The following is a 21,632-nucleotide window of genomic DNA, read 5'->3' as shown; positions in this document are numbered from 1 at the left end:
AAACACTGTAATTGCACGCAGCTGTGTCTGCAAGTGATCCTCTGCAAACGGAAAGCGGGCACTGAAAAAGCACCCAAGCAGAGGACCCCCGAAACACACACTGCAAAAGCTGCTGGTTTACCAAGAAGATCCTCTTTGGTCTGCCCTCCCCTGCCCTCCTCTGCTGTTGCTACCTTGCAGTTTACGACATTCAGATAGTGGGAGGTCTGACAAACCGAACGAGGCAGTGAGCAAGAAATTCCATTCCTGTCGAAATCAGTAATTCCTCCGTGCTGGCTGCTTTTTTGTGTGTGCGTGCGCGCGCTTTCTTTTGTGTCACTTTCAGAAGGGCTCTGATATTATTATTATTTTAAATATAGCTTGCCCTGGGGCGGGGAAATGCACAAGGAAAGAGTCGGCAAGCAGCCTATCTCTCAGAAGAAAAGAGCAAGCCTCGCAGCACGGGAACTGGCTTCACTCAAGTGTGCAGTTTAGAAGTCAAAAAACTATTCCTGATACCACCATTTTGGAGGAGGCTGAAGAAAAAGGACACAAAACTGGCTAAAAGTGGTGAAGAATATGGTAAATGATGGTACAAACTGCACCTAATTGAGGTTTGAGAGCGGGCTCTGAAGTACAATGTAAGTCTTCCTTAAACTGTATTTTTTAATAATCGTATCTAGTTGTTTAATTTCCATTCTGAAGCCACGCGGGGCCAAAAGGTACAATTAGCTATAAAAATCGGCATGGAGCAGAATGTCTGATCTCTGATATGAAGCTGAAAATGATACTGAAATACAACAGAAGTCAGAGACTATCAGCTATATTATGGGAGATGAACTATAAATAAGAGCATACCTAATTATTTCAAGAGAAAGACGCTGGACAGAATCTTTAATCAACTTTCTTAATAGGGAAGCGAGAGCTCTGCTGTTTTGTATGGCAAGCTATTTTAATACTGCTGTGTTTAAAATTGTGTGATTACAGTTACCAATAGCAATAAGATGTAGCTCCAGAGGGGAGTCCTAGTGGTTGCAAAAGTTTTTTTCTCTTGTATTTCTCCAACATTTTTGCTCTCTGAAGCTTCAAGTCCACATTCTCTGTCCTACAGTTTGATTTTGCTTTGCAGCTGGATTTTCAACGTATGCCAACGCTGGACTTCCTATGGAACTGAAAACAAAACATTTCAGCATTCGGAGTAGTTCTGGTATCTTGTTCTACATCACACTAGTGGCAAAAATACAGTCGACAGAAGATTGTGGTCCCTCAACTTTTGGCGTGGACAGCTGCGGAATATAAAGCCTGATGGTGACAGAGGGTGATTATTTCCTATTTTTCACCATTGATCTCACCGGTTTTGGACTTAGCAATGGATATTCTTTGTGATAAGGAGAGCTCTGTGAACCCAACTGCAAACTCCTTAATACAAATAAATCACGAGAGAAGACTCTACAGAAATGTTTATGGAGCTGGAGAGATTAATATATCACATCTCTTTAACTTGACTGTGGACTCTGAAAACCTAACCAATCTTTCCTGTGAAAGCAACATGAGTCCACCCTGCTACTCTTCCCTGTTTCAGCTTTCACAGAAAAACTGGCCAGCTTTGCTGACAGCGATAGTGATTGTGTTAACCATTGCTGGAAATATTCTTGTCATCATGGCTGTGTCACTGGAGAAAAAACTACAGAATGCCACTAACTATTTTCTCATGTCCCTTGCAATAGCTGATATGCTGCTGGGTTTCCTTGTCATGCCTGTGTCAATGTTAACCATACTGTACGGTGAGTATTAGCCGGGTAACCTACTGCATGTACTGAGAAGCTTTAAACATTGCATGCACATGTTGCTGTTATTATTTTAGTCTCTTAGCACGAAAAACTGTAATCACTCCACACAAGTTGAAATATATGTAATTGGTTAATGGATGTAAGAATAGGTGAAGTACTTGAATTTCTTCCTACTTTGTATTTCTAGTTACAAGCATTTTAAACACAGTCCAGACCATTAGTTTATTACTCAGTTGCTGGAGGAATTGTCTCAAAGTGTATATGAAGATGCTTTATTCTCTATTCTTTCAGGTTTTTTTTTTTCCCCTGGCTTATAATTTTCAATATTCCTAATGAAAATGTAGGGTCCTGCCAGTTACTTTGCTCTGCAAATATGCACAGCAGCACTAATGACTAGCTTTAGATTCAAAGTAGGCAATCTCTTCAATTTTTTTTTTTAATCAAGTAATACAAATGTAAATAATTTTCTTAACACCAATACTCTGCTTAGACACCTACTTACTAGCAAATGCTGGAATAAATATTGTGAGAGTTAAACAATGGATGGGAATTAAGTCTGCCTAATTCTTAGTAACATTTACAAATGCAAAGCTATGATTTCTTAAGAGAAGTTATTTAAGAATTAAGTGAATAATGACTCACAGTTCATACCCTTGTAGGTGATTAATAGCAGATTTTTCTTCTCATTTTCACCAAAATCACTCACAGCACAGCTCACATAGAAAAAAGCAGCCTATATGTTCAGTACCAATACTGTCAGGCTTTTATAATCCCTGAATTTTGAGAAATGAGTTTTCCAATGCCACAACAGAATTGCTACAGTTCAAGGAGAAGCCAGACAATGTCAGGAGGAAAGTGAGGTTGTTTGCAAAGATCTCTATTGCTTCCTTATTTTGTGACTAAAGGTCCAAGCATGAGCCTGTGACTTAAGAGAGATTTCATCCAATTTATTTCCCGATTTCGGTATTTCTCACAGATTGCCCTCAGTAGCATTTACAAACTATATTTGGCATCAGTGATGGTGCAACGTTGTGATTTATTGTATTAGCGGCGCAATTACCTTTGGTGGAGAGACAGCGTAAGAGAGCCGCGGCAGCAGAAATCGTCCGATGTGTGAGATTAGCAAAACCCTTGTAAATCCTGCGTGTCTCCCTGTGCCATGCAACAGGGACTCCTGCTGGCCGGGCTCCGCTCCCGAGGAAAGAGGTACCCAAAATCTGCAGCTCGGAAGTGATTCGGAGGTCGGGACGCAGGATTTCCTGCACGCAGTGAAGCCAAAACCCTCCGTCGCTGGAGAAAGGCTGCATCCCCCTCTGTTGTCATCACTGGTGTGGAGGAGCAGCAGGGGACCAAAAGCCACAGGGGAGGGAGCATGTGGGCTTTGCCTCCTCTCTCCCTGCTTTTTTCCTTGCCAGGTCAAGAAGGGGAGGCCTTTACAGGGTAACTTGGGGTGGAAAATCATCTGGTGGTGCACACAGGTAGCAGAAGAGCTGTTTCAGCATGGTGTACCGTCAGCCTCCAGGACAACCAGTGATGGTGCAGAGGGAAACCTCGCCTTACACAGGAGCATTTGCTTGGGCTCAGCTGCTCAGAGAAAGGCCAGGATGCAGCTGGCATCAGCCACACCACCTGTGTTGACAGACCTGAGCCCAAACTGGGGGCCTTTGTACCCAGGGAACCTCCAAGGCTGTGGAACAAGGGTGCTCCACCACCCGCCCGCAGCCCCTTGAAGGGGGATTGTGACTGTTTTGCTCAAAAGAGAGATGATTTCTTTCTTGAGAGCTTTATGGCTACTGTGGGCAATTCTCATTCGAATGTCCAGTCTCACCAAACATGTGCCTACCCCGACCTGCACCCTTTGGGTGAGACAAGCTTCTCCATCCACCTAGCAGCACCAGCTTCTGCTGGAAAAAAAGACACCCAGCAAGTCCTGGGAAGGTGGACATGCCCACAGAGCAGAAAACTCAGAGTTGAACAACAGTGTTGGTTCTCACCCAAGACCACATACCGTGCTGGATGCCTGTTGCTCCTGCCTTGGAGACTCATGCTGTGGGGTGACAGCAACAGCGTGGAGCAGCTGTCGGGATTATTGGCAGATGCTGTGTAACTCCCTGCTGCAGTGGAAGAACCAAGCATTTCAGAGGGCTCCTGTCTAGCCCAGTGCTGACCCCAGACATGGCCACACCTAATGTACTTCTGACAAGGCAGGATGATGTGTAGGGCCTCCTCAGCGCCTGCTGAGACCTACAGCCTCTCCTCTCCTCTTTCCCTGCAGCACTTCCTTAGCCTTTCACTCCAAACAGTTTTCTCGTACCTCCTGTTACCAACAAGCAGCAGCCCAGCCATCATGGCCAGCTTGGCTTGTTTGCCACCTCACCTGAAAGGCCTTGTGAGAAAACATTTCTCCCATCCTGGATGCTACTATCTGGCCACATCAGGAAGAAAATCTTATCTTATCCTATGGGCTACGTGCTTTCCCTCTCAGCCTCTCAACCTGAAAATGTAGATGCACAAGCACCATTTGCCTGTGCCTTGGATGGGACTCGCTCATGTGAGCTCCTGGACCTTGGGAGCTCTCATAGACCACGTGAAATCCTGGACCTTGTAAAACTTTCCCTGCATACCCAGTCTTTAAACTGTAGCCATGGTTTTTTTTGTTTCCCCTTGGACATGTTGAGGGGTGAGTTGAATAGTGGCCAGAGCACAGCACAAGGCAAAAGTGCCCTGCCCCATGTGCCACATAAAACATCCTAATGCCTGGAGGATGTTATCTACACCCTTCCTAACATTTTTTGCATCCACAGTTGGCTCGTCTGGTGTACCTTCCCTTTTCTTGGCCCTGTAGTCTTCAAGATAGTTTATCTGATGGATGCTGTTTTATCCCTGCCTCATCCAGGTTTCGAGCAAGGACAAGAGGTCTAGAAGGATATGACAAATGCGTTCCCAAAGGCCACTGAAGGAAGAGAACAGATGCATGTTGTCAAGTGTAAAAATACTTTATCACTTTTCCCTGCGTGAACTGGCCCGGCCTGACAGAGAGAGGCTGCTGGGAAGACATGCCTCTGAAAGCCAGCCCTCACGTTAACACACTCCAGAGACTGGATTCCCCATGGAAGACCAGAAAACAAGATAAAACATATCCATAAACGCTGTATGGCTTGTCAGAGTCAGCTCGTATTACAGCAGTCCAAGAGCAGCAAGAAATAGGTCTTCTCAGTGCTTACTGAGACTAAATTTAATTAGACACAGACCTAGCTCCTCTGCCTCTCCCTCTGTTCCCGCTGTTGTAAATTTTGTACTGTACCTCCAAAGGAGACAGGCACCCCTCAAAACACTGGTGTGTTCTCATAACAGCAGCTTTGGCATTGCTGCACCGTCATGGGCAGCTCAGGTAATATGCTCTAAATTAAATCATCACAAGATAAGGACTGGATAACTTCAAAACTTGCTCCAAGGAGAGTTATTAGTGGTTCCCTGCAGGAGTAGAAGGGCATTTAAGTGGGAGTCCTGCAGGGCTCTGCTTAGGCTGGGTCTGCTCAGTGCTGCTCCTAACAACTTGGATAGCGTATAGAGCGTGAGGTGTGAGCTTACACAGCTTTCCAAAAGCACCAAGCTGGGATAGGCTACAGGCACTCAGAGGGATGGGATCAGAATCGTCAACAATCATCTGGACCCCTGAAGAGAAAGTCTGAAATGAACAAGTAACACTCCGTGAGGATAAATGCCAAGATACCAACTTGGGAAAAATAGCAAACCAATTACTGCTGGGGAAATTTGTCCAGGCTTCAGGAATGCTGAACAAGATCTGGTTGTCAAAATGGATCATAAGCTAAGCGTGCGTCACTAGTATGATATTTTTGTACAAAAGGCACTCATCGTTCCAGGTTGTGTAAGTAAGGACATTCCCTGCAAGACCCATGAAGCAAGTTTGTATTTCACTTAGAAGTCAGGAGGCCTTTGCAAGGGTACTGAGCCCTGTTTTGGTCACTGATTGATAAGCAAGATGTGAGCAAATTAAATAGATTCCAGGGCAGGGAAACAAGAAGCACAAAAGTTTAAAAGCATCATCTGTAAACAAAAGATAAAGGAATTGTCTTTGTTTAGCCTGGGAGAGAAAAAGAAAAAAAAATTAGGCAAGACACGATAGCCATCTTCCAATAGCTTCCAGAAAGGACAGCAATCAATTATTCTTCATATGTAGTGGAAAGAACAAGGAAAAAGGGAAGGCTTAATTTGCAGCAAAGAAGATGGAGGTTGGATATTGGTAAACACTAATTCATTTGCTTTGGATTGCTCTCTCTGGAGGAGCCTATCAATATTCATTGATACAGGGAATATCAATGTATCAATATTTATGTATGTGGTAGGTGGCTAAAGACAGGTGAGATAAATATCACGTGTATGCAACAAAATGCATTTCTTTCTTTAGTTGCCACTAAATCTAAAGTTTCTGTTTCAGAATTTAAGCAACTTCGCATATCAGCAAGTGTTAATAATGCAGTAACTACATGGATAAAAAGTCCTAAAACAAAATTGAGAACTTGTAGGTTTAAAATTACTATTGTAATTGTATTTACTTCTCTTTCCATATTTCCAATAAATTACTTCTCTTTCCATAGATTTATTGCCAGAGGTGGTTAATTATGACATAAAGCATTAACACTATGCAAATAGAATAAAAAAAAAAAGAAAAAAAAATGCGCTACTTGTAGCCTGGGAAAGAAGTAGAGTTAATCTCAAAAGCTACGGAGTTAGGAGATTGCACGCAAATACAAAAAAATTCTTAAAACAGTGTCAGGTAGCTTCTATTGAACACATCACTTACTACCAGCTCCTGCTAGTAGGATATACATGCTAAGACATATGTGTCACAACAAAAGATGTATGACACATTCTTAGCTGTTGTCAACTTTCTCTTGTGCAGGATACACATGGCCTCTACCTACAAAGCTCTGTGCCGTTTGGATCTACTTGGATGTGCTTTTCTCCACTGCCTCCATCATGCACCTCTGTGCCATCTCACTGGATCGCTATATCGCCATTCGAAACCCCATCCATCACAGCAGGTTTAACTCAAGAACGAAGGCTTTTGCAAAAATAATTGCTGTTTGGACCATATCAGTTGGTAAGTGAGGCAATATTTCAGCATGTAATTGCAGATTTCTAGCCTTTGAGAGGATTTGACATATATATTGCAGTCTAAAACTGCATTCTCCGCCTGTGATATTTTGCTTGCCACAGTCGAAGAAGTGCTGTAATGTAGTAATTATGCAATGGAAATCAACAGTGACAACGGGAAATGGAGGAGAACTGAGCAGCACTGTCACTGAAAGAAGATATATCAGTGATAGGACTATGGGGTTCAAGTTTGTTTTAAAGAGGTGTTTATTTTCCGTATTGATCATCCATCATTACCTTAACATCTGAAAAGAAAAAAATGATCTCAACTGAAAAAAACTATTTCCCTGTTTTATGTATGTCCCAACTTCTTATTAGGGGTAATAATAGGTAATAATTATATATGTTCCCAACTTCTTATTAGGGTAATGTGCTTACAGATGTTTCTTATGGGCAGATCTTTTCTGCCTTTCTCATTGTGTAGAGCAGGATATTCATGCATCTTATTTAGAAGGCATTAGATACTCTGTGTACACCATAAATGAGAGGTTTCCCCACAGGACAGTTCAGAGTTGCAGCCTAAAAGAGGTGACTCCCTAGATGAATCTCTCTTTGTGCTGGCAAAACCCACAGGCTCGAAACTAGACATGGGAGTGCCACTCTTCCATTCCCATGACGGCAGCACCCTCAGTCCAGAGCAGCTTCACAGCGAGGGAGATGGAAAGAGTTTGGTGTCTGATGCCATCAGGGATTTCCTCACACCCCTGGGGTGGTGGTTCTCAAATGTGTTGAAAGCGCGGTTCCCTTTCAGCTCATCTGGTTTCGTAGAGACCCCGAGCGCTGGCAGCTCACTTATTCAGAAGAAGGAAAAATTCACTCTCTCCCCCTGGAAGAGATGTGTGTTGCCAGCAATCAAAGGTAATTAGCTGCTTCCCTGGCTAATACAAATTATTGCAAGTGGTAACTGTAATCCATTACCATTCTTCCGAGGGGAAGGAAAGGAGATGATGCCTAACACTGCTGCCTGCCTGCTGCTCTGAATCATCTCCTGGCCTCCCTCTTGATCCTGGCCCAGAGTTTGAGGAAAAAGCAGTGTAGGATTATTATCACTTAAAATAGCTGTATCTTCTGCTGAGCAGTGAGAAATAGTGGGAACCTTCTCTCAACAGGAGGACAGTTCTGCATTGTCCAAGAGCTGTTGAGGTTCAACAGCATTACGTATGGCTCTGGGGTGCTTTCAGCTGTTCAGATGGAGATGTCTAGCACAGACCAGTTGAACTCCACCCTAAAAGTATCTAGCTCTCAGCTACAAAGGAAGCCTTGAGCAACTCAGATGCAGATATCTTCATTTAGATTAGATTAATTATACCTTATATCTCTGCAGTCACTTTTTTTATCAATCCAGTAGAAAGCATATTACTTACTCGGTCCAGTTTTTCCGATCTTGGATGCTTCTAAGTGTAAGCATTTTTGGTGCATTCTCCATATAATGTAAAAAAGTCAAGCATTCCTTAAATTTGTACATAATGTGTTTATCTGCATTTGTGTGTGATGACTGTGCTTAGTGTATGTGAAATTACTGTCCTTATAAAACACCAAAAAAAAAATCACAGAATGATCAGAATGACCATTCCAGAGGCAAACCAGTGGTCCACACTGCTTAGCATCTTTCCTTAGACAGTGGCTCACTACCAGAGTACCTGAAGTAGCTCACTATTAAAATGAATCCAGAAAAAAAAATATTATTTAAGCCCTATTATTTAGAACATGTTTTATGTTCCATCGCAGGAGGGTTTCATTCTTTGATATCTTGATATTTAATTTCAAAAGTTAGGGCTGATAAAAACTTACACATTGTAAAAACACCTTTTCTGCTCTCTAGAGAATTTTATTTTAACTGTGTTCAGATGAGCCACAGATGTTATTTGTTATTACTATGGCAAGTGATAGCAACACCGTCGCTATTTATATAGCGAAATACACCTGAAAAATACACCTCCTGATTTTACCGGAAAGCACTCAAGCGTGGCATGAGTGAAGAGGACAGAGTCCTGCTTTACTGCAGCTGGATAAGGATACGTGGAAGGGAACGGTGGGTGTTAGGAAAATAGGTGGTTGAGAGGGTGAACTCCATCTCATTCACAGATCACATGTCATCAAAACAGCAAGTAGGTTAAACAGATATAAATGAATTCAGGCAAGCACACTGAGGTGTGCCAGAATTAAGTGGTGCTGAGCTGATTTGCTAGTCCTGTGGAAACAAGGGGCTTGGGGAGATGAGCTGAAGGGAAAACGGCTCGGTTCCCAGCCTGGCAACTGTGTCATGAATGAGCTCTGGCAAATGTTATGTGCTCCAGAGGATGGACAGGGAAGCAAACACACAGCAAGCTATAAAGAAGCTGCTGAGCTAGTCACTGCCAGGCTGAACTGAGTTTGCAGCATGGCATAGAATCATAGAATCATTGGAAGGGACCTTCAAAGGTCATCTAGTCCAACCCCCCTGCAAGAAGCAGGGACATCTCCAACCAGATCAAGTTGCTCAGAGCCTCATCCAGCCTGGCCTTGAATGTTTCCACGGATGGGGCATCCACCACCTCTCTGGGCAAGCTGTTCCAGTGTTCTACAACTCACATTGTAAAAAATTTTTTCTTAATATCCAATCTAAATCTACCTCCCTCTATTTTAAAACCATTACCCCTCGTCCTGTCACAACAGGCCCTACTGAACAGCCTCTCCCCATCCTTCTTGTAGGCCCCCTTAAGGTACTGGAAGACCGCTATCAGGTCTCCCCAGAGCCTCCGCTTCTCCAGGCTGAACAGCCCCAACTCTCTCAGCCTGTCCTCATAGGAGAGGTGCTCCAGCCCTCTTATCATCTTTGTGGCCCTCCTCTGGACCTTCTCCAGCTGGTCCATGTCCTTCTTATGTTGGGGACTCCAGAACTGGACACAGTACTCCAGGTGGGGTCTCACCAGGGCAGAGCAGAGGGGCAGAATCACCTCCCTCAACCTGCTGGCCACGCTCCTCTTGATGCAGCCCAGGATACGGTTGGCCTTCTGGGCTGCAAGGGCGCACACTGTCAGCTCATGTTGAGCTTGTCGTCCACCAGCACTCCCAAGTCCTTCTCCTCAGGGCTGCTCTCGATCCATTCTCTGCCCAGTCTGTATTTGTGCCTGGGATTGCCATGACCCAGGTGCAGGACCTTGCACTTGGCCTGGTTGAACTTCATGAGGTTGTCATGGGCCTACCTCTCCAGCCTGTCAAGGTCCCTCTGGATGGCATCCCTCCATATTGCTATACTAACAGAATAAAGAAAAATGCCAGTATTATAAAGGACCTTGATAGATCCCGCATCACCCATTCAACTTGCTGTCAGTCAGTCATTGACCCTGTCTTGCTTATCTGCCACGATCCATCTCAGAATAGATTGAAAATGGTTTCTGAAGAATGAGATACTTTCTATATCATTTACTAATAGGAAATGGTTTCTGAACAAAGAGGTGCTCTATGTATCATTTACCAGTCTCCAGGCTCTCAGTGCTATGAATTATTTAACTCTTTGCATTTTCACACAGCTACAGCTAGTAACGACAGAGCCGGTATCGGGCAGAGCACACTCTCTGCAGCGCTTGGTATGGCTGCCATTTCACTGGCAAATTCGGAGAGGCAGAAGTGTCTCGAGGTTTTGCCCTCCAGCCTCAGTTAGATATCCTTTGGCTTCTCCTTGCTCCTGCAGTTTGCAGCTGAGCTGGTGCCTTGTGAACTTTCACAATGTACGACACGGAGGGTAAAAAGCAAGAGAAAGAAATGAAAGACATCATGTTCCCCTGTGTAGAGGCTCTTTTCACCAGGGGAAGAGGTGGGAACCTGCCAATCAGAGACCCTCAATAGCTCCCTCAGTCAAAATCCTTAGTCCCTCCTCTCACACAGCCCCCTTCTATGATTGCTTGACCAGGCTGAGCCCCAGTCTACACAGGCTCTGTTTATGTGGCAGTATCCTATGCCCAGGTCATCTTTGTATCCTTCTCTGAATCTTTTCCAGTGCTTCTACGTCCTCTTGGAGACATAAGTGGCCAGACCACAATATTCAAGACATGGACACTCCATGAATTCATGTTGTGTAGTAATGTTTTCTGCTTTGTTCTCAATTCCCACCTTAGTAAGTCCTACCTTTCTTTCAGTCTTTAGGACTATCCCTGCACACTGAGCTCAGTGACTCCAAAATCATGTAATCACAGAATGGTTTGGGTTGGAAGGGATCTTTAAAGGTCATCTAGTCTACCCTGTCTGCCATGGGGAGGGACATCTGTCACTAGACCAGGTTGCTGAAAACACCATACAACCTGACCTTAATCATTTCCAATGATGGGGCACCCACAACTTCTCTGGACAACTTGTTCCACTGTCTCACCACCCTCATCGTAAAATTTTCTTCCTTATGTCCAACCTAAATCTACCCTTTTTCAGTTTAAAGCCATTGCCCCTTGGCCTGTCACTATAGGCCCTGGAAAAAGTCTTCCTCCATCTTTCTTATAAACCCCCTTTATACATTGAAAGACTGCAATAAGGTCTCCCTGGAGCCTTCTCTTCTCCAGGCCAAACCCCAACTCTTGCAGTCTTTCTTCACAGGAGAGGTGTTCCAGCTCTGTGACCATTTTCACTGCCCTCCTCTCTTTCCTGAGTAACGACAAACAGGTTTGCATATTTAGATAGACTTCCCTCTCAGCTAATGTACAACTCTGCTTCTTAGCACCGAATTTTGTCTGCTACTTTGCTGTTCATTAGCTGAGATTTAGAAGGACCTTCTATGATTCTCCAATTCTCTACAGCCAACAGCTGCGTGTTGCCAGCACATTTACTCAGTTCCAATGTCCATGCAGACAGGTTAAGGATGGGATGAACAGCACTGATGAACACAGAGGGCTGCTGGACGCTACCTTCTACTGCCCTCACTGTGGAAACACACTGTTTAGTCCTACCTCTTGTTTCCTGTCTTTCAACCCATCCCTTTTGTACAAGAGGATCTTTCTTCTTCTGCCACTAGAGCTTTATTTCTTTTACAGCCTTTGACAAAACAGTGTTGTCAGAGCTTTCTGGAAATCCAGGAACATTATGTCAGGTGGATCACCCTTATTCACCTGCTCACTGACTCCTGCAAATACTTCTAGCTGATTTGTGAGGCATGCCGAAGTTCTAGTGCTTCCTAATCTCCCCACATCTATTTCATTATGACTTCTATTTTACCTAAGTAATCACACTTTCATTTACCAAATTTGTAATTTTCCTTTTATTCACTAAATTCACAAATTTATTCAGTGATTTTGATCCAAAGACCACTCAATCTGTTAGCTTCAGTGTGTCCTGGTTTCAGCAGGGATGGAGTTAATTTTCTTCTCAGTAGCCGGTGTGTTTTGGATTTTGTGTGTGAAGAATGTTGATAAAAACATTCTGATGATACGAGTTGTTGTGAATGAGACCAAGGACACTGTCTGGCTTTCCAAGTCTCGTTAACGTGCAGATGCGGGAAGCTGGGCAAAAGACAGACAGAATAATTGATCCAAACTGGCCAAAGAGAGTATTCCATGCCATAAACGTCATGCTCAGTATATAAGTGGGGGTTGCCCATGGGAGGGGGCATCATTTTCAGTTATTCCTTTTCTTGTCGGGTATCCGTTCGGGCACCCTTGGCATTCTTTTCTTCTCTCTTGCTTGCTGGCATCGTTCCCTCTACCTTGCTAGCTTGCTCTCCCCCTTTGCTTGCTGCTCGGTGTTGTTCCTGTGATCGCTGCTCAGGACGGGCTGCGTCGGTCATTCGGACATTGGGTGGTGAGAAGTTGTACATTGTTCATTTTGTATATTTTGTATATATTAATATCCTTATATCCTGTTAGCTTTGTAGTTTTTAGTATTTTTAGTAAACTGTTTTTATCTCAACCCACGAGTTTTCCTTTCTTCCCAATTTCTCTCCCCTGTCCCACTAGGTAGGGGCAGGGTGAATAAGAAAACTGTGTGGTGATCCGGGCTAAACCACCACAGTCTTTTTGGCGCCCAACGTGGGGCTCGAAGGGGCCTCACTAGATCAGTCGTGAGATCATCGGACCTTAGTCTGAGGATCCAAGGTTCAAGCCCTGGTCAGTCCCGAAGGGTTGAGATAAGGACAGGTTTGAACACAGTGTGTTGAAAACAGATTTGTTACAAGTGTTCATTAAGCCGGTTTGGTCATCGCTGGGCACAATGTTATTTTATTTGTTCTCGCAGTTGTTTTTAGAGCTGTACTGGATAGCACCCTACTTGCCGTATTTTCTGTTTGTCGGTGTTTGTGCACGCTTTATCAATGATGTGTGTTGGATCAAAGGTATCGTTCTGCTGTGCTATGCGGCACTGATTTGTTTAGTGAGATTGCTGGTAACGGGACCATTTTCATATCTGTACTCAATGGCGGCGGGCAGTGTGCAGAGTGAGGAGGCAGAGGCAGCTCCACCCGGGTATTTCGGGAGCCATCTTGTGGGTGTTGTTTGGAACTATACCTGTTGTTTTGTTCCGGGAAGCCAGGCCTCGGGGGGAACATCTGTTTACAGCTTTCCCCACCTCACCAAGCTAATTTCAACAGCTTTTGAGAATTTTGAATACCCTTTTTATACCCCTACCACCATGTTCATGGTGACAAGTCTCTTGCAGCTATCTCAGATCTTGATATTGATGAAGTTTAAACAGTTCTTTAAAAGTATTATGGCTCCTCCAATCCCCACGCCAGACACTGTGGCTACTCAAACCTCGGCAAGCAGTACCAAAGAGAAACCGAAAAACCAATCATCTACACCAGTATCAGTTGCCCCTGTACATAAGAAATACACCAAAAAATCAGTTCGCATAGTGAAAGATGATGATGAACCAGGCCCATCACATGATCAGGGAGACACAGAAGGGGAGGTAGTCACCCGATCCCTATCCCTGAGTGAGCTGCGAGATATGCGAAAAGATTTCAGCCGTAATCAAGGTGAGCAACTTGTCACCTGGTTGCTCCGATGCTGGGACAGAGGGGCCAGTAGCCTGGAATTAGAAGGCAGGGAAGCCAGGCAGCTGGGATCTCTGTCTAGGGAAGCAGCCATTGACAGGGCAATTGGAAGAGAGTCAGCAGCCTGCAGCCTCTGGAGGCGACTCCTGTCAGGCGTGAGGGACAGGTATTTCTTTAAGGAAGATATTGTATGCCACCCAAGCAAGTGGACCACCATGGAGAGAGGTATCCAGTTTCTGAGAGAATTAGCTGTTCGGGAGCTGATTTATCATAACCTGGATGACCCACGGACATCCGTAGATCCAGATGAAATTGAATGTACCCGACCCATGTGGCGGAAATTTGTACAGAGTGCACCATCATCGTATGCCAACTCATTGGCAGCAATGAGTTGGAAAGATGATGAGATGCCACCAGTACGTGCAGTGGCTAACCAGCTCCGACAATATGAAGACAATCTCTCTTCCCCGATGCGGGCCTGTGTCTCAGCTATAGAAAGACTGACTGAGAAATCTGAAAGCCAGTTTGAAAAACTGTTAGAAAAACTATCTGAGGTGTGTGAGAAACTCGAAGATTCTTGCTCCCCACCTGCACGGACTAATATCTCAGCTATTAGAAGAAGACCTCATCCTCCTCCTGCTCAAGGGAGACGGTACACCCGACGAGATGACCTATGGTTTACCTTGCGTGACCAAGGAGAGGATATGAGGAAGTGGGATGGAAAGCCTACCTCGGCCCTAGAGGCACGTGTACGTGAGTTGCGAGGTAAAACAATCACAAAGGGAGGTTCTTCCAGGCAATTTGCTGCTCCAGTCTCCAGTGGGCAGTTCCCCAGACAGCGTAGAAGGGCTGATCTTACCTCTGATCCTATGGAAGGAACTTCTGATTCATATTCACAGAAAGTGAATAGAAAATATTACAAACAGGACTAGAGGGGCCCTGCCTCCAGCCAGGCGGAGGAGAGGGACAACAGAGTTTATTGGACTGTATGGATTAAATGGCCTGGCACATCAGACCCACAAAGGTATAAAGCTCTAGTAGACACTGGTGCACAGTGTACTCTAATACCATCAAGCTATAAAGGGGCACAACCCATTTGTATTTCTGGAGTGACAGGAGGATCCCAAGAGCTGACTGTATTGGAGGCTGAAGTAAGTTTGACTGGGAATGAGTGGCAAAAGCACCCCATAGTGACTGGCCCAGATGCTCCATGCATTCTTGGTATAGATTACCTCAGGAGTGGGTATTTCAAAGACCCAAAAGGGCACCGGTGGGCTTTTGGTATAGCCACTGTGGAGACAAATAAACAGCTGTCCATCTTGCCCAGACTTTCAAAGGACCCTTCCGTTGTGGGAAAGCTGAAGGTTGAAGAACAAAAGGTACCAATTGCTACTACCACGGTGCACCGGCGGCAATATCGCACCAACCGAGACTCCATAATCCCCATCCTCAAGCTGATTCGTCGACTGGAGAGCCAGGGAGTGATCAGCAAGTCCCGCTCACCCTTTAACAGTCCCATATGGCCAGTGCGAAAATCTAATGGAGAATGGAGACTAACAATGGACTATCGTGGCCTAAATGAGGTTACACCACCAATGAGTGCTGCCGTGCCAGACATGCTAGAACTTCAGTATGAACTGGAGTCAAAAGCAGCCAAGTGGTATGCCACCATCGATATTGCCAATGCGTTCTTCTCCATTCCTTTGGCACCAGAATGCAGGCCACAGTTTGCTTTCACTTGGAGGGGTGTCCAGTACACCTGGAATCGACTGCCCCAGGGGTGGAAACACAGCCCCACCATTTGCCATGGACTGATCCAGACTGTATTAGAAAAGGGTGGAGCTCCAGAACATCTGCAATACATTGATGACATCATTGTATGGGGCAACACAGCAGAAGAAGTTTTTGAGAAAGGGGAGAAAATAATCCAAATCCTTCTGAAAGCCGGTTTTGCAATAAAACAAAGCAAAGTCAAGGGGCCTGCACAAGAGATCCAGTTTTTAGGAGTAAAGTGGCAAGATGGACGTCGTCACATTCCAATGGATGTGGTCAACAAAATAACAGCTATGGCTCCACCAGCTAACAAAAAGGAAACACAAGCCTTTTTAGGTGTTGTGGGTTTTTGGAGAATGCATATTCCAAATTACAGTATGATTGTAAGCCCTCTCTATGAAGTGACTCGAAAGAAGAATGATTTTAAATGGGGCCCTGAACAACGACAAGCCTTTGAACAAATTAAACAGGAGATTGTTCATGCAGTAGCCCTTGGGCCAGTCCGAACAGGACAAGATGTGAAAAACATCCTCTACACCGCAGCTGGGGAGAATGGCCCTACCTGGAGTCTTTGGCAGAGAACATCAGGAGAGACTCGAGGTCGACCCCTAGGCTTTTGGAGCCGGGGATATAGAGGATCTGAGGCTCGCTATACTCCAACTGAAAAAGAGATACTGGCAGCATACGAAGGAGTTCGAGCTGCTTCAGAAGTGATTGGTACTGAAGCACAGCTCCTCCTGGCACCCCGATTGCCAGTGCTGGGCTGGATGTTCAAAGGGAAGGTCCCCTCTACACATCATGCAACTGATGCCACGTGGAGTAAATGGGTTGCACTGATCACACAGCGAGCCCGAATAGGAAACCCCAATCGCCCAGGAATCTTAGAAGTAATCACAGATTGGCCAGAAGGCAAAGATTTTGGAATGCCGGCAGAGGAAGAGGTGACACGTGCTGAAGAAGCCCCACCATACAACAACCTTCCAGAAAATGAGAGGCGATATGCTTTGTTCACTGATGGATCCTGTCGTATTGTAGGAAAACATCGAAAGTGGAAAGCTGCTGTGTGGAGTCCTACACGACGAGTGGCAGAAGCCACTGAAGGCCAAGGTGAATCAAGTCAGTTTGCAGAGGTGAAAGCCATCCAGCTGGCTTTAGACATTGCTGAACGGGAAAAATGGCCAAAGCTCTATCTCTACACTGACTCATGGATGGTGGCAAATGCCCTGTGGGGGTGGTTAAAGCAATGGAAACAGAGCAACTGGCAGCGCAGAGGCAAACCCATCTGGGCTGCCGCACTGTGGCAAGATATTGCTGCCCGGTTAGAGAAGCTTGTTGTAAAAGTACGTCACGTAGATGCTCACATACCCAAGAGTCGAGCCACTGAAGAACATCAAAACAACCAGCAAGTGGATCAGGCTGCTAAGATTAAAGTTTCCCAAGTGGACTTAGACTGGCAACACAGAGGTGAACTATTTTTAGCTCGGTGGGCCCATGACACCTCAGGCCATCAAGGAAGAGACGCAACATACAAATGGGCTCGTGATCGAGGGGTGGATTTAACCATGGACACTATTGCACAGGTTATCCACGACTGTGAGACATGCGCTGCAATTAAGCAAGCCAAGCGGCTAAAGCCTCTTTGGTATGGAGGACGATGGCTGAAATACAAATATGGAGAGGCCTGGCAGATTGATTACATCACACTCCCACAAACTCGCCAAGGCAAGCGCTATGTGCTTACAATGGTAGAAGCAACCACTGGGTGGCTAGAGACATATTCTGTACCCCATGCCACCGCCCGAAACACCATCTTGGGCCTTGAGAAGCAAGTTCTCTGGCGACATGGCACTCCAGACAGAATAGAGTCAGACAATGGGACTCATTTCCGAAACAACCTCATAGATACCTGGGCCAAAGAGCATGGCATTGAGTGGGTATATCACATCCCCTATCACGCACCAGCCTCTGGAAAGATTGAACGGTACAATGGACTGCTGAAAACTACACTGAAAGCAATGGGTGGTGGAACCTTCAAAAACTGGGACAAACATTTAGCAAAAGCCACTTGGTTAGTCAACACTCGGGGATCCATCAATCGAGCTGGCCCTGCCCAATCTGAACTTTTACATACTGTAGATGGTGATAAAGTTCCTGTGGTGCATGTAAGGAATATGTTGGGGAAAACAGTCTGGGTTATTCCTCCTCTGGGCAAAGGCAAACCCATTCGTGGGATTGCTTTCGCTCAAGGACCTGGATGTACTTGGTGGGTGATGCGGGAGGATGGGGAAGTCCGATGTGTACCTCAAGGAGATTTGATTCTAGGTGAAAACAGCCAATAATTTGAACTGTATATAATCATGTCTGTAGTTCTTTTATGTTCTATCAGAGGTAGTGCAGCAAGAATCACACTCAACAGTGAAGAACAAGCTTTGATGAAACCGAGCGATGTGCAGCAGTGATGGAGTCAGAACTGGTGACCAACAACTTCCTCGAGATCAACATCTTCAACTTGCAGACCATGGACGTGATACACCAGCCGCGCCAGAGGTACCAGCTACGAGTTCCAGATGCAGTATGTAACAACTTCAAACTACGTACCATCTCTCCTGCCCTGAGAGACTGCTATCACAGATGGGGCCCAAAGTCATGGACTAAATTAACTCAACAGACTCTGGAGGGATAGCTCATAGATTGAGATAGTGATATCTGTGTGTATATCTATAAGCATGACGTAAATGGTATGGAATAAGGGGTGGATACTGTCCTGGTTTCAGCAGGGATGGAGTTAATTTTCTTCTCAGTAGCCGGTGTGTTTTGGATTTTGTGTGTGAAGAATGTTGATAAAAACATTCTGATGATACGAGTTGTTGTGAATGAGACCAAGGACACTGTCTGGCTTTCCAAGTCTCGTTAACGTGCAGATGCGGGAAGCTGGGCAAAAGACAGACAGAATAATTGATCCAAACTGGCCAAAGAGAGTATTCCATGCCATAAACGTCATGCTCAGTATATAAGTGGGGGTTGCCCATGGGAGGGGGCATCATTTTCAGTTATTCCTTTTCTTGTCGGGTATCCGTTCGGGCACCCTTGGCATTCTTTTCTTCTCTCTTGCTTGCTGGCATCGTTCCCTCTACCTTGCTAGCTTGCTCTCCCCCTTTGCTTGCTGCTCGGTGTTGTTCCTGTGATCGCTGCTCAGGACGGGCTGCGTCGGTCATTCGGACATTGGGTGGTGAGAAGTTGTACATTGTTCATTTTGTATATTTTGTATATATTAATATCCTTATATCCTGTTAGCTTTGTAGTTTTTAGTATTTTTAGTAAACTGTTTTTATCTCAACCCACGAGTTTTCCTTTCTTCCCAATTTCTCTCCCCTGTCCCACTAGGTAGGGGCAGGGTGAATAAGAAAACTGTGTGGTGATCCGGGCTAAACCACCACACAGTGACATATGAAGTATTTAAAAAATAGCATTAAAAAGCACAGATAATTTTATTAACTTGACTTCTGAAATCTTTACTTGCTTAGTTTAAAAAAAAATTGTACTAACATTTGTTTTTGCATTTAGTGGAAGAAGAGAAATTAGCCAGCAGCCTTTCTTTCAGTAGACCATGTAATGCCACAGGCAATTGGTTTAAAATGGATTCTAATTACTGTAACGGATTCTAATCGTGTCTTTAATTCTTAAATCATCCAGTACCCAGAGTGGCTAGATAATTAGATTATTTGTAGCTGTTGAAGGCAAAAGCCCATTAGACCCTGAAAATGATTCCATTTGTTTTAAAGCACAGAGGTCATTGCTGAGAACAGGTGTAAAAAGCCCAAGTATTTTTCCTTCTTAGAAAAATTAGAGTTGAATTTGGAACAGCGTTTAACTGGAATCCATAGAATTGTAAATAGAGCCTATGTGGAAAAATATAGGTAAAGCATCTTTGAGTCCCAACTGGGCCTAAGAAACATATTGCTCCACAAGAGGCCAACAACGCATCATTCTCTCCTTTAAAAATCCTTGAAAGGGACACATAAAAGTATTACAGTCATGAATGTTAAGCCATTATATATATATATATCATTCCTCAGTCCTTACTTCTCTCTGTTCCTCTGTTAATGGTCTAAGTAATGTGAAGTTTGATGAAGCCCAAATCCTCTTGGCTGAGTTTTCTCTTCTCTTATCATTTCTCACTCAGCCTACACATCTGTTCACTACCTTCAGGCAGTCTCTGCTCTCCCCAGTCACTAACAACTTAGATTTATTCAGTGCTTTTCATGCAGAAAAGAAGTCCAAAGTGGAGCTGGATGAAGCTGGTGAAATATCTCCCACCGCATAACTCTCTTGCTTTCAAGGCTTCGAAAATACAGAAATACCATAGCATGTGAAGCAGCATTCTGCAAAGTGCAAAAGGTGTAAGAAACAAGTCCAGTGCAACTGAGCCCTCTGATAATTTGGCAGTAGGAAGCTTTATGCTGATATAGAGGCTCACACTCTCCTCTCAAGCAGCCTACAATTTCTCTGCACGACTTCTTGCTGTCCTACAGAGTACAAATGGCCAGGGAAGCAACTGGGATTTGGAGAGTACAACTACCAGCATTGTCACTTGGCGGCAGCTTTGGTGGCCTTTAGCTCACCAGCTATTCAGTTCTGCCAAGGATGGCCTTCATTTGAAAGCCCCTTTAATGTTTTCAAAAGGCAAAAAGAGCCAAGGGACTGCAGGTTGGGAATCCCCGTTCTGGATCCACCACATCCTCTGTTTCTGTAAGAAACTTATAATTAGCCAGTTCATTCAAGTCTAATTTAGGGATGGTTTGGCATAGGAAAAGACCACTTATTATAACATGGAATACACTGCCAAAATACATAAAATTGCAAATAATTCCACACAACATGGCACTCTGACAATATACATTTATAGTTGAGCACCTAAATTTGGAAGTGCTGGAGCTAAACTTGAAATATTTGCTACACTACTCTCTTTACCATGTAGTCATTCACTTCACTTCCATTTCTTCTTTTGAAAACTTGGCTTTGCATTCTTAGCAGTATTTATATTTATTTCCTTAGTTAACATTTCTTTTTTTAAAAAAATAATATTAATGAAATCATCTCCCAGAGAGTGAACAAAAGGTTTGCTAGGTGGAGGATCTCAAGGGTAAACATTATAGTTTTTGCATTTGAGCAATCCCTTGGGACCTTTCCCATTTGTGGATGTAGATGCTACCATAAAAATAAAATGCCATATACATGTGAAAAATCAAGACACAACATAAAGATAAATTTGCATTAACTATGATGAAGGATCATGGCACAAAATTGCATAAACGAAGTATCAGAGCTTCAGCACCATCTCACAGAAACAGGATCTTAATTGTATTACTTTATAGAGACACAATGTATGTGTCTCTATGTATGACACTCCGTAGTCAGCAACAGTTATGCCAGTAGAAAGTTCATTGCCATACTAATGACCCCACCAGCAGTGACGACTAATGAGGAGATGAACACTTCATGTGTAGGGTGTCTGAGGGAAGTCAGCATTCAATGCTGTGATGCACATTTCTGAGTTGGCTACCATGTACATTCTGGTTATGAGACATTACTTAAAATGGTTCTGAGAAAGAGACATAAATGTCGTATTTACTTTCCTTAATGATGTAAATTATTCCCATATTCCCCATGTAATAGAATCCTTTGCTTGATTTGTTCTTCCCAGAATAGCTAACACATCTCATCCACCAGACCAACAGCTCTCCCTCTCCTAACTGTGAAGGTTAAAAAAGCTTGCATTTCGAACTTGTATATGTTTTTTCATTATCTGACAAAGAATGTTACCAACCTTATACTTTTCTTTATGAAAAAAAATGCTCAAAGGAGTGGTAATGACTGAACCTCTTTCTAAATTCTTCAAATGTGGAAACATGGAGATAAAGAAACATAAAAATCCATAGGGCCACATTTACAAACCAGAG

The 21,632-nt window shown here is 44.2% G+C and overlaps 1 protein-coding gene across 1 annotated transcript in view; it reads left to right on the top strand.

Moving 5' to 3' along the window:
• Nucleotides 1-1,120: 1,120 nt before the first annotated feature.
• The window catches only part of HTR2A (5-hydroxytryptamine receptor 2A), a 36,940-nt gene continuing 16,428 nt past the window's right edge, over nucleotides 1,121-21,632 (top strand). Inside the window, exons 1-2 of the mRNA XM_086741844.1 lie at nucleotides 1,121-1,763; nucleotides 6,694-6,894. Coding sequence (XP_086597970.1) covers nucleotides 1,349-1,763; nucleotides 6,694-6,894 — 616 coding nt within the window. The 5' untranslated portion in view covers nucleotides 1,121-1,348. The remainder of the gene's footprint in view (nucleotides 1,764-6,693; nucleotides 6,895-21,632) is intronic.

The sequence above is a fragment of the Chlamydotis macqueenii genome, chromosome 1, assembly GCF_036417535.1.
Source record: "Chlamydotis macqueenii isolate bChlMac1 chromosome 1, bChlMac1.mat, whole genome shotgun sequence".
NCBI lineage: Eukaryota > Metazoa > Chordata > Aves > Otidiformes > Otididae > Chlamydotis > Chlamydotis macqueenii.
This window is presented reverse-complemented; position numbering and strand designations above follow the sequence as displayed.